This window comes from Quercus robur, chromosome 5 (assembly GCF_932294415.1).
Source record: "Quercus robur chromosome 5, dhQueRobu3.1, whole genome shotgun sequence".
In the NCBI taxonomy this organism is placed as follows: Eukaryota; Viridiplantae; Streptophyta; class Magnoliopsida; order Fagales; family Fagaceae; genus Quercus; species Quercus robur.
In genome coordinates this window covers 3,704,600-3,717,882 of record NC_065538.1, presented here as the reverse complement: position 1 = coordinate 3,717,882, position 13,283 = coordinate 3,704,600, and the positions used below count along the sequence as shown (strand labels likewise).

The window sequence follows — 13,283 nt, the reverse complement described above, 5'->3', positions numbered from 1 at the left end:
AATTATTTGCAAAAGAAAAAAAATCTTTTCAAACATTCTTAATTTCAAAATATTCAATGCTTTTAGTATAATTTAGTTCCATGAAAAATGTAAATATAATTTTAAATTAGAATCCTACGTCTCATTTTTTTTAATTCCACTTTATATTACATCATTCACAACTTTTTATGTATGAATAGCAAATTTAAGGGGAAAATGAGAATTTACTCCTAATTTACAAACTATGCAACAAAATGCTTCTGTTTGATTGTAACATTTGCAGAAGAAAGGGCATTTATCCATAATTTACAAACTATGTAGTAAAATGTCTCTATTTTAAAAAAAAAATTAAGTGGTAAAATATACATAGAACTTGACATTACTAATATCAAGTTTCACCTATAACTCGATTTTGTTAAAATTGAATTTTAAAAACATGAGTATTTTACTAAATAATTTTAAAATATGGATATTTTACTACATAATTTATAAATTAGGAGCAAATGTCTATTTTCCTCACAAATGTTACAACCAAACCTATAAATAAATAAATAAAAATTTTAGAGTAAAATAAATAAAATAATTTAGAAGAACCAATTGTATTACACACAACATCAATCATTAAACTTGTGGCAACTTTTTTTTTACCCAAAACAAAATTATTAGATATTTTTTACAAAAATAGGATGAAAGTGTAAAATTGAATATTCAAAAGGGTCAAGGATGAGAACAAGGTACAGGTATAGTTTCCTCGAGGTTTCCAAAAGTCAAAGTGACAAGACCTTACAATTTACAAGCGAAACATGCGCTCGTGCCGATGCCTTTGCTGACGTGTGCATCGCTGGAGGAGCATGTTAGCAAATCTAGGCGCAGACAACTAAACGTGCTCCTGTGACGTCATGTAATAGAGGAAGAAAACTATTCTCACCTCGGCTCCATCTATGAAATATCTCTTCTTACATCACATCTCTCTCCATGTGTTATGTTGTGTAGATACTAGGGCTTTTTTTTTTTTTTTTTTAATAAGTTAATCATTAAAAAATAGGGTAAATTTGACCTACTCAATCTAACATTAACCAAATTCAAAACTTTTTAAAATAAATAGTCAATTTATACAAATGACTCACAGGTCTAACAATTTTTACTTTTTAAGGACTAAATTGGTCAATTTTGAAAAATTTTGGACCTGGTTGATATTAGTCCAAATCTAAAGGTATGTTAATAGATTTTACTAAAAAAAAAAAAATTTAGTTACTTTTGGACAATATTTAGTTTCAAACTAATTTGTAGTTATCTTATTTAACCCACAATGTAACAGTTTATAAAACTATTTATCTATATTATTCAAACAAGTCATATAACTTAATAAAAAAGTTATGTGACTAAAACTAAATATGCACTCTCTTTAATCACCACAAAATGAGTTGAAAGAAAATAAATCCAAATCAATTTGAAGCTAAACTTTTTCCATTATTTTTTATTTGACATTTTTGTTACAAATATGAGAAAATGTCAGTTGAATTATAAAGCTCTTGGCATGTAGTTACGATTTAGATCTATTTTGTTAGGCTTTTATTTGATTATTTAATAAATAATTGTAATTTTAATTGAAGGGTTTAATATTTCAACTTTATCAAAACTAAGTCTCAAAACATCAAAATAAAATAATCTAACAAATTTGTTACGTAGTGTACATATAAAAGTACCTATGTTTTCTTAAATATTTTTTTTAGTGAAATTGGCAAACAAAAAAAAAAAAAAAAAATCTATTGCTAAAAAGTATTTATAGGGAGTACACGCTAGGGGAACACAATCCCTCAAAGAAAATTACAATGAAAGTATAGCCAAAATGGCATAATAACTTGGAAATCATAAATAGATGGCCAAACAAATTTAGATCTAAGTTTTGAAAAACTCTAAAACAGAGGGTTTAGATCTAAGCTTTGAAAAACTCTAAAACAGAGGGAGGGGGTGGGGAACTCAAAACTCCATACCAAGTACGCTGGTTGCTAAACAATTAAATCCAAAACTTTACAGTTTAACTAACTATTTTTTGGTATTTTCACTTGAAATATTTGAGGTTTAAATCTTCCTCCTCTAATTATTGAATTATAATTTTTTTTAATATAAATCTAAAAAGCTAATTTATTATTAAATAGATAAGCTCCAGCTAGAGCATTGAGAGAAAAAGCGACAAAGACTTTATATCCAAAGTAGTGCTAAAGTCACAATGAGATAGATATCCTCAAGAAAAAGCGAAGTGTCACCACCTGAGAAAGCTAGGAGCCTGTTTGGTTGGAGATTTTTAATATTGTTGTTTAAAATGATGTAAAAACTGTAGTTTAAAAAGTATTGTGAAAACACGTGTTTACATTATTCATAAAGCAAAAAAGTGTTTAGTATCATATTTCAAATAACATGTTTCAATAAGTGAAAAAATACATTGTGTGTTTGGTATGTGTGTATGTGTTTTTTTAATTTTTTATAAAGCTGACAAATGGACCCCCTAATTGGAATTCAAAAATGAAGCTTTATGTGTTGCTAATCAAGTGCACCCCATGTTTCATCCTCAAAAAAAAAAAAAAAAAAAAAAAATTGTGCACCCCATGTTTTTCAAAATATTTACAAAAGTATCATTGAGTAACGTTGTTTGAAATTTGAAAACTAGTAAAAAGAATTTTCCAAATTCAGTGTTTAAACACCCTAAAATGAGTAACATAACTCAAATATTTCTAAAAAATCATTCTTATCAAACGTATTGTTTTTTTTTTAGAACAACAATTTTCAGTGTTTAAACACTGAAAATTGTTGTTTGGAATCACATACCAAACAAGCCATTAAATAACTCATGATCTAGGCTAGGGAAGGCCCCAAAAATAAGTTGCGGAATAGGCATTAGGAGTCATATTTTCTTAATAATAAACTATTAATAGCATGAATCGAATTGAATTATTTATATTAAACCCAACTTGAGCTTAAAAAAAAAAAAATCAAGACCCAACCCACGAAATCCAGACCATGGTGTATTGGTGTTGGGCTAACTTTGGTTAATGGGGCTCCTAACTCTACCTCTACAACATTCAAAAAGTCACATAAAGAGAGAATGATGATAATGAACCAATATGATTCCCTCAAAGGTCAAGGGTCTGAACTCAGAAGTCAGAACTTAAGACCCCAACTAATCCTTATAATTGGGTCACTTTCGCAAAGTGCTTTGTGCCATACAATATTTCAAGGTAGATTAGTAATAAGCCCTCAGGATCACAATTAAAACTTGGAAAAAAAATACAAAAATTATTCCAAGATTTGGGCTAAATACAAACCTTACTTAACATCGTTTGAAAATTCATTTGCTCCTCCTCCTTCCTTCTCCATCTCTAACTGCTGTTTATCTACTATTAATTACCTAGACACTCTCTTTTGCATATAATTTTCAGAATGCAGTTACTGTGAGACTTGTGCAGTCAAGGCAAATTGTTGGAAAGAAAGTTAAGAAACAAAAGACTTGGAGGAGTTGGGAACTTTCAAACGTTGTTAAGTGTCATTTGTGCTTTAGAGAGCAAGTTAAATATTTTTGAAGAGTCTCAATATTACCTAGTATTAGCTCAAACACCTTTTTTGTATTTTATCCTTTGAAATTATGACCTATCACTTAAGAAACACACACACATGGAGAACCAATTTTTGAGAACTGTTTTGGGGATAAATACCATTTAGACATTATATAAAAATAAATTTGCAAATTTGGGTAGCCTCTGTATATCAATACTCATACCATTATATCTGCACCAAAGGTTTTGGATAAACTGGTCCTTTTAATTACAACATAACTCAAATGTCAACTTCAAATTGCAAATGAGAAAAGTCCCAGAGCACTGACCAGCCTCAAAGAAAGAAATATCAAATAGAGGGCAATAAGGCCCACTCCTAATGTCCTAGTAGGGCGCATGTCACACAAAGGTAAAACAACAAATGCCCAGATTAGTGCTGTTATGAGAAACCCCATGGTGTAAACCAAGCTAGTGTCTAGTGGAATTGTGTATGAACCTCCCTCTGACCAGGCTGCAAGCAGCAAGGAGAACCCCAAACCAATAAGTGTGTTGAACATGGGACCGGCATAGCATCCAGATAAAGCAATCTGCACACCATCCTTGCCATGCATTGCCAATGTAACATCCGATATCAAGTCACCTACTGAATTGCCCCAAGCTAAAACAGTCACTCCAAGGATGGATGTATTAACACCTGCAATTAGACCAAATGCCACCAATAGAGCAACAAGCTCATTAGCAATCATATAGAACCATACAATACTCATAACAAATCCACCTAAAACCCAGAGAATTAATAACTTCTGGGGTGGATGATCAGGTACAGTATACCAGTACGCAAGAATACCAAGTGTGCAACCAACTGCTATACCAATACAATACGTAATTATTCTAATTTCAGAACCCAAATCATCTTGGGTATTCCACAGAAATGCCAGAAGAATGGGATCCAATGTAGCACTCGAAACAGCATATGCCTTCGACCATGTTTCATCATCAACTAATGGAATTGTTAACCGTCTTAGCACTGTCAATGGCATCTCAATCAGTAAAAAAAGCTTAGAACAAAACAGCTTACAACATGAGCATGAGCCATTGCTCTCCATGCTCTCACCATTCCACCCCCACGGAGGGGTTTCATTATCCAATGTAAGCATTGCCTGGTTTGAATATATTTCCCCATTTGAAGTGCACATCAATTGAGGCAACGAATTGTGGAGAAGCGTTGGATCACTTTTGATCTCAATCTCAAACAAGGGGCTATGTATAGGCACATCCTCTACACTTTGTTGGACAGGAAGCAATGGTGTAATAACATCCAATTTCAACCTCCAAGCATGTTTCCTCAAAATCTCATTTGCAGCAATGGAAATTGCATAAACCACATAAATCAATACAAAGGCAATGGCTCCCCCTACACTCACCTTACCAATGATCAAAATCAACAAAAGTGACAAAAGAGTTACTAGAAAGAAACTCATATCCCTTATGAAGCAATTCCGATTAATCTGAATCCTCTTCTCTGCAACACATAAAGAAATAGTCCCAACAACAATACAAGTAACAAACACTGCACCACCCAACACACTGTTTAGACCCACGTCACCTGTATCTGTACCCGCAAAAGCAGCAATACTGGAAAACACATCCGGTGCTCCATTCCCAAGAGGCAGAAGCACAACCCCAGCAACAGTTGGAGGCAGCTTCAACAGGCTTGAGAGCTGCTCAAGCGAAAAACAAAAGTAATCGGCTGCAGTGGTAACCGATAGATAGAACAACAAGGCAACCCACACACCCAACACTGCATACCCCAATACACTGAAATCTTGACAGTCACAATAAAAGAACCTTAAGTAATCAAATAACCCATCCAAAGAACATTCCGTATTTGCTTTCAAGTACTCACATTGGTTGGCATAACCATGATGTTTATGCAATCCACTGCACTCTGAAGAACTGCTCACACCATTATGTTCATCAGACTCATCACCTAAACCCGATGCATTAGCACGGATTTCACCAAATCCACGATGAATTACTGCAATGTGACCCGAACTACCACCGAAAACAGCTTGAGGAGTCGAATTTGGATTGAAAAACAAGGAAGATTGCTTAAGAAGAGGGGTTTTAATTATATCTACCTTCTTGCAGAAGAAGAAAAATAGGAGAACAGCACTAAATCCATTGAAAATCCCGTGGAATTTTGAGTGTCTTGCACTATTTAACCTATAAAAAACCTTCATTACCTATATATCTCTCACTAAAGATCTCAAATTTCGTGCAACAGAGCCAACTAAACTTCAAAGAAACCAAACCCCAGATATAAAATCATTCTAAGGCTTTAATTAATGAGCAAAGAAACAAAACCCAGATACAAAATCACTCTGAAAGCTTAAATTTATAAGAAAAGAAACAAAACCCAGGTACCAAATCACTCCAAGGCCTTAATTAATGATCAACAAAACCCCAAACCTTGCATTGGACACAATTTGAAGCAAAATGAATCAAAATTGTATGCTTTTATCTTCAATCAGAAAGCAAACAAACAGGACAGTGAAAATGAAAGAGAAATCCCGAGTACCTTATCAACAATATCTTTTCCAAAGAATGAGGGAACGCCTTTGAACAAAGCAAGACTTAGCTTGGGTTTCAGGTTTCCTTTTTGATCCCATGTTTGTCGGCTTTATAAAAAAGGAAAATATCTAAATAAAAATTATCCGGATCTTTTCCACGTTTACATATCCTCGTACCAATCTGAAAGCAAAGTTTTTTAAGCATTTTTTATTAGAATATAGACTTTTTGGGTTTTTTTTTTGTTAATAATTCTTTTTAGGAAAAAATAGAAAAGACAGATATATTTTGTGTCGGTCTAATGTTCTATTTTTTTTTTTAGCAAAGACAATAGAGGTTTAATGTTCTATTATTGGTGTTGTTGAATGCACTAAAAGTGGTTTAATGGTATTTGGATAAGTATCATTACAGGACAACCTATTAAGGTTTCTCATGAGATTTTATAGAATAATTTTATATAGATTTGTTAAATCATTTTCATTCATTTTGAAATGAATTGATTAACTTTTGCAATATCAAACAATTAAAGTTCTTTAGAGTTAATAAAGTTATCCTATCTGTGAGTTCTCTCTCTTAGGCTCTCAGTAGTCTTTAATATCTGTGAGTGATGAAGACTTCTCTCTCTTAGGCTCTCAGTAGTCTTTAACTTCTCCAATCTCTGTTATTAGATTGTGGTAGAAGGTTTGTTTTTTCTTTCTCCTTTTCCTTTTCCTTTTCCTATATCTTACATAGCTCTTTATTACTATTGTTTTATTCTCGCATCTATGGAAGAACTCTATAAACATTTCAAATTGTCAGAAGAGGAAAAAGGCATTACGGCTGTGGAATCTACTGAGATAGCTATTTCTAAACAGCAGGCACAGTTTAGCATCTTGTTCAAGTTGCAAACTACTAAAGATTTCAACAAGGAAGCTTTTAAAGCCACTTGTGTGAATCTTTGGCGTTCTTCTCAAGGTGTAACTATTAAAGAGGTCGGACAGAATCTCTTTCTTGCTATATTTGATTCAGAGGAGCATTTGACAGTTGTATTAGATAAAAGTCCCTAGTCCTTTGATAAAAGATTGATCATGATGAAGCAATTTCATGGCGATTCCAGTCCAGCCAATGTCACCTTCCGTCATTCCCCCTTTTGGATTCGTATTTTTAATATTCCTATTAAAAGTATGAATAAGGCTATTGGAACCCGAATTGGCAATGAGATGGGCGAGCTTCTCATGGTGGATGCACCCAAGAGTGGTCTTGCCTGGGGACCTTTTCTTCAAATTAGAGTAAATGTTGATATTACCAAGCCTCTTATGTGTGGTAAAATGATTCAGATTGAAGATCTTGAGCCTAGTTGGGTTGTCTTTAAATATGAAAGGCTTCCTATTTTTTGCTATAGATGTGAAATTCTTGGCCATTAAGACAGAGAGTGTCCTCAATTGAAGACAGGTTGTTTTTCCTCTGATGATGATGTTTTTCAATTTGGTCCATGGCTCCGAAGGGTAGCAGAAAAAAAGATTCAGTGAACTCTCAATCAGATGCACGGGATGAAGATGAGGATGATATTCAATCAGTGGCAGAAGATTTTGATGATTCGTTACATCATCGCCAAATTTAGGCTGAGCTTCCCACAACGGTTGTGATGATTAATCCAAGACAATCTATGCCGTTTGGCACTTTGCCAGGAAAAGACAACTATTCTAGCGCCTAAAAAGAAGTTGGTTCCTATTTCCAAGGGAGTTTCGAATTTTCAAATGGATAAGGTAGTCAAGATTACAGAGATTGCATCTAATTCAAATTCTGATGATGTTATCCTTGTTCAAAACCATGATAAGCCTAACTGTTTTCTTCCACTTGATATAGCGGCTTCAAATTTGGATACAAATTTGAATTGTGATGATAAGACTATTATCCCTCGTGAATTGGAACATTGTGATAATGCCGAAATTCATAATATAGACTTCTTTGAGTCCTCATCAAACACTAAGTCTACTCACCACAACTGTCCTGTAACACCCCAACCTAATTGCATAATTAATTTTATGAATTTATACGCTTGTTATTATCTTAATTACTTTAAGTGCATGAAGCATTGATATTGTAATATTATAAAACATATATGCTCTTTTAATGTGAGGGATATAACTTTATAAAGGTAAGGATATATATATATATATATATATATATGCAAAGTTATATTATTCTTTGGGCCTTTCTAAAAATAAAAGCTTATAAGGGGTGAAAAGTATAAATGTCAAAAGTTGGAAAAAGTGGGTATTGATCTTTTCTTCTCTTAGCATTACACGTATCCCATCCCAAAGTCCACTCTTCTTATCTTCTATTGCTGCACTAGAAAGTCCAACTCCTTTTCTACTTTCTCTATTCCTTTTCTTTGTTCTTGTCTCTTTCTTCTTCCCTTCTTACACGACAGCACCATCTCACCATCAGCCCTCACTCTCTCACCAAAAATCATAGACATCTCTCTCTAAGAAGAAATTAAACTCTCACTAAAGTTTAGCATCAGTTGTGGGTAAGTATATATGTTTATTTTCTGTTATGGATATTTTAATGATGTAATGATTTGCTTTAGTTTCAGTTCTATGTTCTCTAATCCGATTTTAGAAGCTGAACTTGTGATTCTGTTTAGTAATTTGAAAGATTGATGATATTATAGTCATTTGGACGCTTATTAACATATTTTAATATGCATAGTATAGGTATAAAAATACCCAAATGAAATGAAGGCCTATTGCTATTTGTTGATGATTTTGTAAGAACATGTGTTGAAGTTGTTTCTATGACAGGTTTGATGTCTACAACAAAAAAATTATGTATTAAATCATTTTCTATGAATTATGATGCTAGGAGTAGTTTTTATGAATTATAAGACACACATGGTTGTTATGGAAATGGTCTCACAGTATTTGGATTAATATAAAAATAATGGTCTGTTTTCTAATTTGCAAAAAATTCTGTTAGGACAGATTTGAGCATGCTGCTTTGTATGATTTTTAATAAATCATGATTTTATGATTTGACTCTGAAATTTTTATGGTATATACTAGACATATAGGAGTGGTTCTGTAAAATTGCATGATATTTGGATGTGTATGGACAGTCCATTTGTATCTTACAAATGGGGCATATGCTGCTGGAATGAGCAGTGAATTACATATGATACACCTGACTTTGCAGATTTAATTCTTAAGTTAGGGTGAATTTTTTGAGCTATAAATTAGTATGCTCATCCTTTGGTATGTCTAGATCATAGATAAATTTTTATGTCTTGATTTCTCTATGTTTTGGTATATAATGTGTTTGATAAACTTACCTTATTTTCGAGGAAACTTTATGTGATGGGAATTAAGATTTTCTTGAGTTTGAGAGTTAGGTTATGATTGAGGTATAAGTGTTAGGTTATGATTGAGGTATAAGTTTATATACTTAGGAAGAGTTTGTCAATAATAAGTTTTGGTCTTTCATTTAAGTGGCGAGAATGAGAACATGGCCACTTGAGCTCCTCTTGTACAATCTCTCGCATCTTCTGTTTTCAGGTAAGGGATTTATGACATGTGCTTTTGATAAGTATAAAGATTGTTTAGAAATGTATTTAAAGCTTTTAATTAGAGATATTAAATATATGCATGATTTAAGTAAAATATGTGTCCGTGAGTTATTCAATCTTATATACATAATAATTTTAGCATATTAATGCTATTATTTATATCACGAACATAATATTTAAGAATGAAGTGGATATGCTACTGTTGTGAAACATTTATGTAAAAGCAAAGTTATCAGAAAAATATAGTTTTCAGTTATTCCATTGTTATGATCTGAACTCAGCCAGTAGAGGTTATAGTACTGGTATTTCCATGGAGATTCTGATTGGCCATTAAAAGTGGGACTGGCTTTGCTGTACTCACCCTTGTTGATAACAGCCAACTTGTGGAGGACGTCAACCTACCCCCATGGTTGAAAATATGTATTATGATATGATTCCGGAATTACCTAGCATTGTGGGAATGCTGGATGCCTAGCACTCTGTGCTGGAAGTCTCCCAAAGTTGTGACAGATTTACAATTGGATTAACTAATATATGTTATAAATGAGCTATTAAGCTATTTGGAAATTATAAGAAAAGTATGGTGATAAGAAAGGTATGTTGAATGTGTTACAAGTCTAATGAAAAGTTTATGATAAAATATTTTATAGTCTTTTTAAAGATGAGGTTACTGAATTATGTTTATGTTCCTTATTATGCCCTTTTATTATTATATGAAAGGAAAATGAGGTATTTTGTCTGAAAGTTCATAAGTTATTTTAAGAACAACGTGAAAAGCATGAAGGCTATTTTATCAAAGCTGGCATATCCATAAAATATTTGATTTACATGCATTCTTATTAAATGCCCATGGAGCTTAAAACGTTACTGGGCTTCACAGCTCACTCTATTATATTTCAGTGCACAGGTTCTTCCTAGAAGCATTGAGAGTATTAGAGGTGGCAAAGATTCTGTGATTCTCGTTTGTTAGAATGTAGAGTTTTTTGTTGTATAGTAGTTTAGCTCTTTTGTTGTATAAGAGGAATCAAGATGTACTTGATCCTTTTAGCACAGATGTAATTTACGCTATGTTTGTATCAACGTAAAATATTTGTAAAGGTAAAATATTTTACATGTAAAATATTTTACTGAAAATATTTTCATTTTACCGTGTTTGGTTTGTATTCCTGAAAATGTAAAAATAAAAAATAAAAAAAAAATTGTATATTTTAAAAGAATTTTAACAATCTCACAAAACAATTTTGAGCAAGTCCAGGTCCACCCTCCAAACCACCACCACCACCCAAATCACCACTAGATCAGCACAAATCCACCCACCACCACCCCGATACTCCACTAACCACTCAAATACACAAATTGGAGAATGAAAAACCAAAAAAAGAGAGGCCAAAGCCGGCCAACCACCCACCATAACCCACAAACCTAGTCCTCACCATGGCCCACAAACCATTCCAGCCACCCGAAAAACTCAGCCATTAACGAACCTACAAACATCTCAACCACCCAAAAACGCAGCCATCAACGGACCTACAAACATCTCAGCCACCCAAAAACGTAGCCACCCACTGCAACTTAAATACCCAGCCACCCACCACAACCCATAAAACCAACCAAAAGGCCCAAATCAATAAACCCATGTAGTGGTAAAAGAAAAAAAAAAACTAGATCTGAGAACCGGTGGGTGAGTTGATGAAGGTGGAGGTAGAGCCAGTGTGATGGTGGTAAGAGAATTGATGGAGTAAGAGCTGGAGTATGGTCAGATCAAAAAAAGAATCGGTGGGTTTGAGTGGTTGAACCAAACTCAGCGGGTGGAGGTGTGGAGGCGAGTCAGGTGACGATGGCAAAGATGTAGCCGGCGATGAGAGCTGCCGGAGATGAGTGGCGCCGATGAAGCTGAGAATGGCTTGGTGGCTCTGGTTTGTGGGAAGGAGAACTTAAGAGTGAGAAGGGACTGAGGAGTGAGGTCTAATGGAGTATCGGGGTGGGAGCTTGAAAGAAAATGTAAAATGTTTTACCAAAATTTTAGGCGTAAAATATTTTACATAAATTTGTCTAGTTGATTTTATTGACTGAAAATATTTTACTTTTGACTAAAAATTTTACTATAAAACAAACACCGTAAATTAGGAAAATATTTTTCTGAAAATATTTTACGTCAAAGCAAACAGAGCGTTAGAACCTTAGTTTGTTTTGAACCCCTATTGTATGTCTTTGGGGTTAGGTTTGTAATAAGAGTTTTGCTAAACGTTTAACTATGTAATATTTACACGTATACCTTAAGTTTCAACTAAGTGGCAATCTTTCCAAGTTCACATGAAATGAATTTCAAAATTTTCATCATTTTTGTATATTGTGGCTTTTATGCAAGAAATAAGCAGGAATACAAGAAAATGTTCTTGATAAGCACCTTCAGTTTAGGTTGGTTTGTGTTAGTATTGAGGTAAACTTGATATTAACATGTTAGTCATGCTCTAAATTCTGGAGTACAGGTTTGGGTCGTAACATGTCCAGTTTCTGAGATAGAGGTAAGTAATTTCGAAAATTCAATTGAGAAACTTCCTGAGATTTATGAGGATATTGAGATGGAATTCTCTTTTGAGGTACCTACCAAGAGTCTAGAACTGAAGACATCATCCTTACGTAGCTGGTAGCGGGTTATCAGGAATAAGGCCAAATTGAATTCTAATGACTCCCTCATATCCATGCCATTACCTTCTAAATGGTCTACTGGAGCCTCTGTTTCTATCAAGGATCTTGATTTGAATCATAAACAGAAAAAATAGATGATTGAGAAAGGTAGCACCCATTCGGTTGTTCCCATCACTAGGGTTGGTACTCAACCCCAATCCAATCCATGAAAATTCTCAGCCTTAACTACCATGGGCTTGGGATACCAAAGGTAGTTTTACAACTTTCGTTGTTTATCAACTAAAGAAAGTCCCCAAGTTTTATTTCTATGTGAAAACTAGATTTGTTCATAAAAAAAATTAAAAAAAAAAATTTGACAACCAGTGATGATGCTTCCAAAGACAACATGGCTTCAACCTCTAATCCAACTGAATCATGTATACATCTGCTGCAAGATTGTTCCTTTGCACAAGTCGTTTGGCTTCATGCTCCTTATTGGAATTCTTTCAGGCTAGTCATGCATGTTTAGGTTTTTCTAGAAGTTAAATGAGTTGATCTTCAAAGTCTATGGTCTCGTACTGCTACTTACACTATGGTCTATGGAGTTCATGGAGGTCAATGCAATCAAGATCATACTGCTACTTACACCATGGAGTTCATGAAGGTCAATGTAATCAAGATTAGATTGTATTCTTTGGAAGTGGTTGGTTACATCTTGAAGGATATTAAGTTGATTTGTGAACAATTTGTTAGCATATATAAATATATATATATATATATATATATATATATTAGTTTCTTTTAAGATGTAATTGTGTTGCTCTAGCTCGTGCTAGTGTTGCAACTTGCAAAAGAGAATGAGAAGGCCATTGTTTTGACCCTCTTTTCTCTTTCCTCATTGTATACCATGATATTGAATGAATAAAGTCTACTATCGTTTCCTCAAAAAAAAAAAAAAAGGTTCTTTAGAGTTTTTAGAATAATTTTATATGAATTTTCTAAAAACT

The 13,283-nt window shown here is 33.5% G+C and overlaps 1 protein-coding gene and 1 long non-coding RNA gene across 2 annotated transcripts; one reads left to right on the top strand and one right to left on the bottom strand.

Annotated features, from left to right (window-relative positions):
* Window positions 1–3,737: 3,737 nt before the first annotated feature.
* Window positions 3,738–6,381, bottom strand: LOC126724869 (cation/calcium exchanger 4-like). Its single transcript, XM_050429297.1, has one exon. The coding sequence runs from the start codon at window positions 5,771–5,773 to the stop codon at window positions 3,824–3,826; it is 1,950 nt and encodes a 649-aa protein (XP_050285254.1). The 5' UTR covers window positions 5,774–6,381; the 3' UTR covers window positions 3,738–3,823.
* Window positions 6,382–8,370: 1,989 nt separating this feature from the next.
* On the top strand, window positions 8,371–11,935 carry LOC126724868 (uncharacterized). The gene is made up of 3 exons (XR_007655140.1): window positions 8,371–8,613; window positions 9,572–9,637; window positions 10,549–11,935. It is a non-coding gene; the product is annotated as an uncharacterized LOC126724868 (long non-coding RNA).
* The last annotated feature ends 1,348 nt before the right edge of the window (window positions 11,936–13,283 follow it).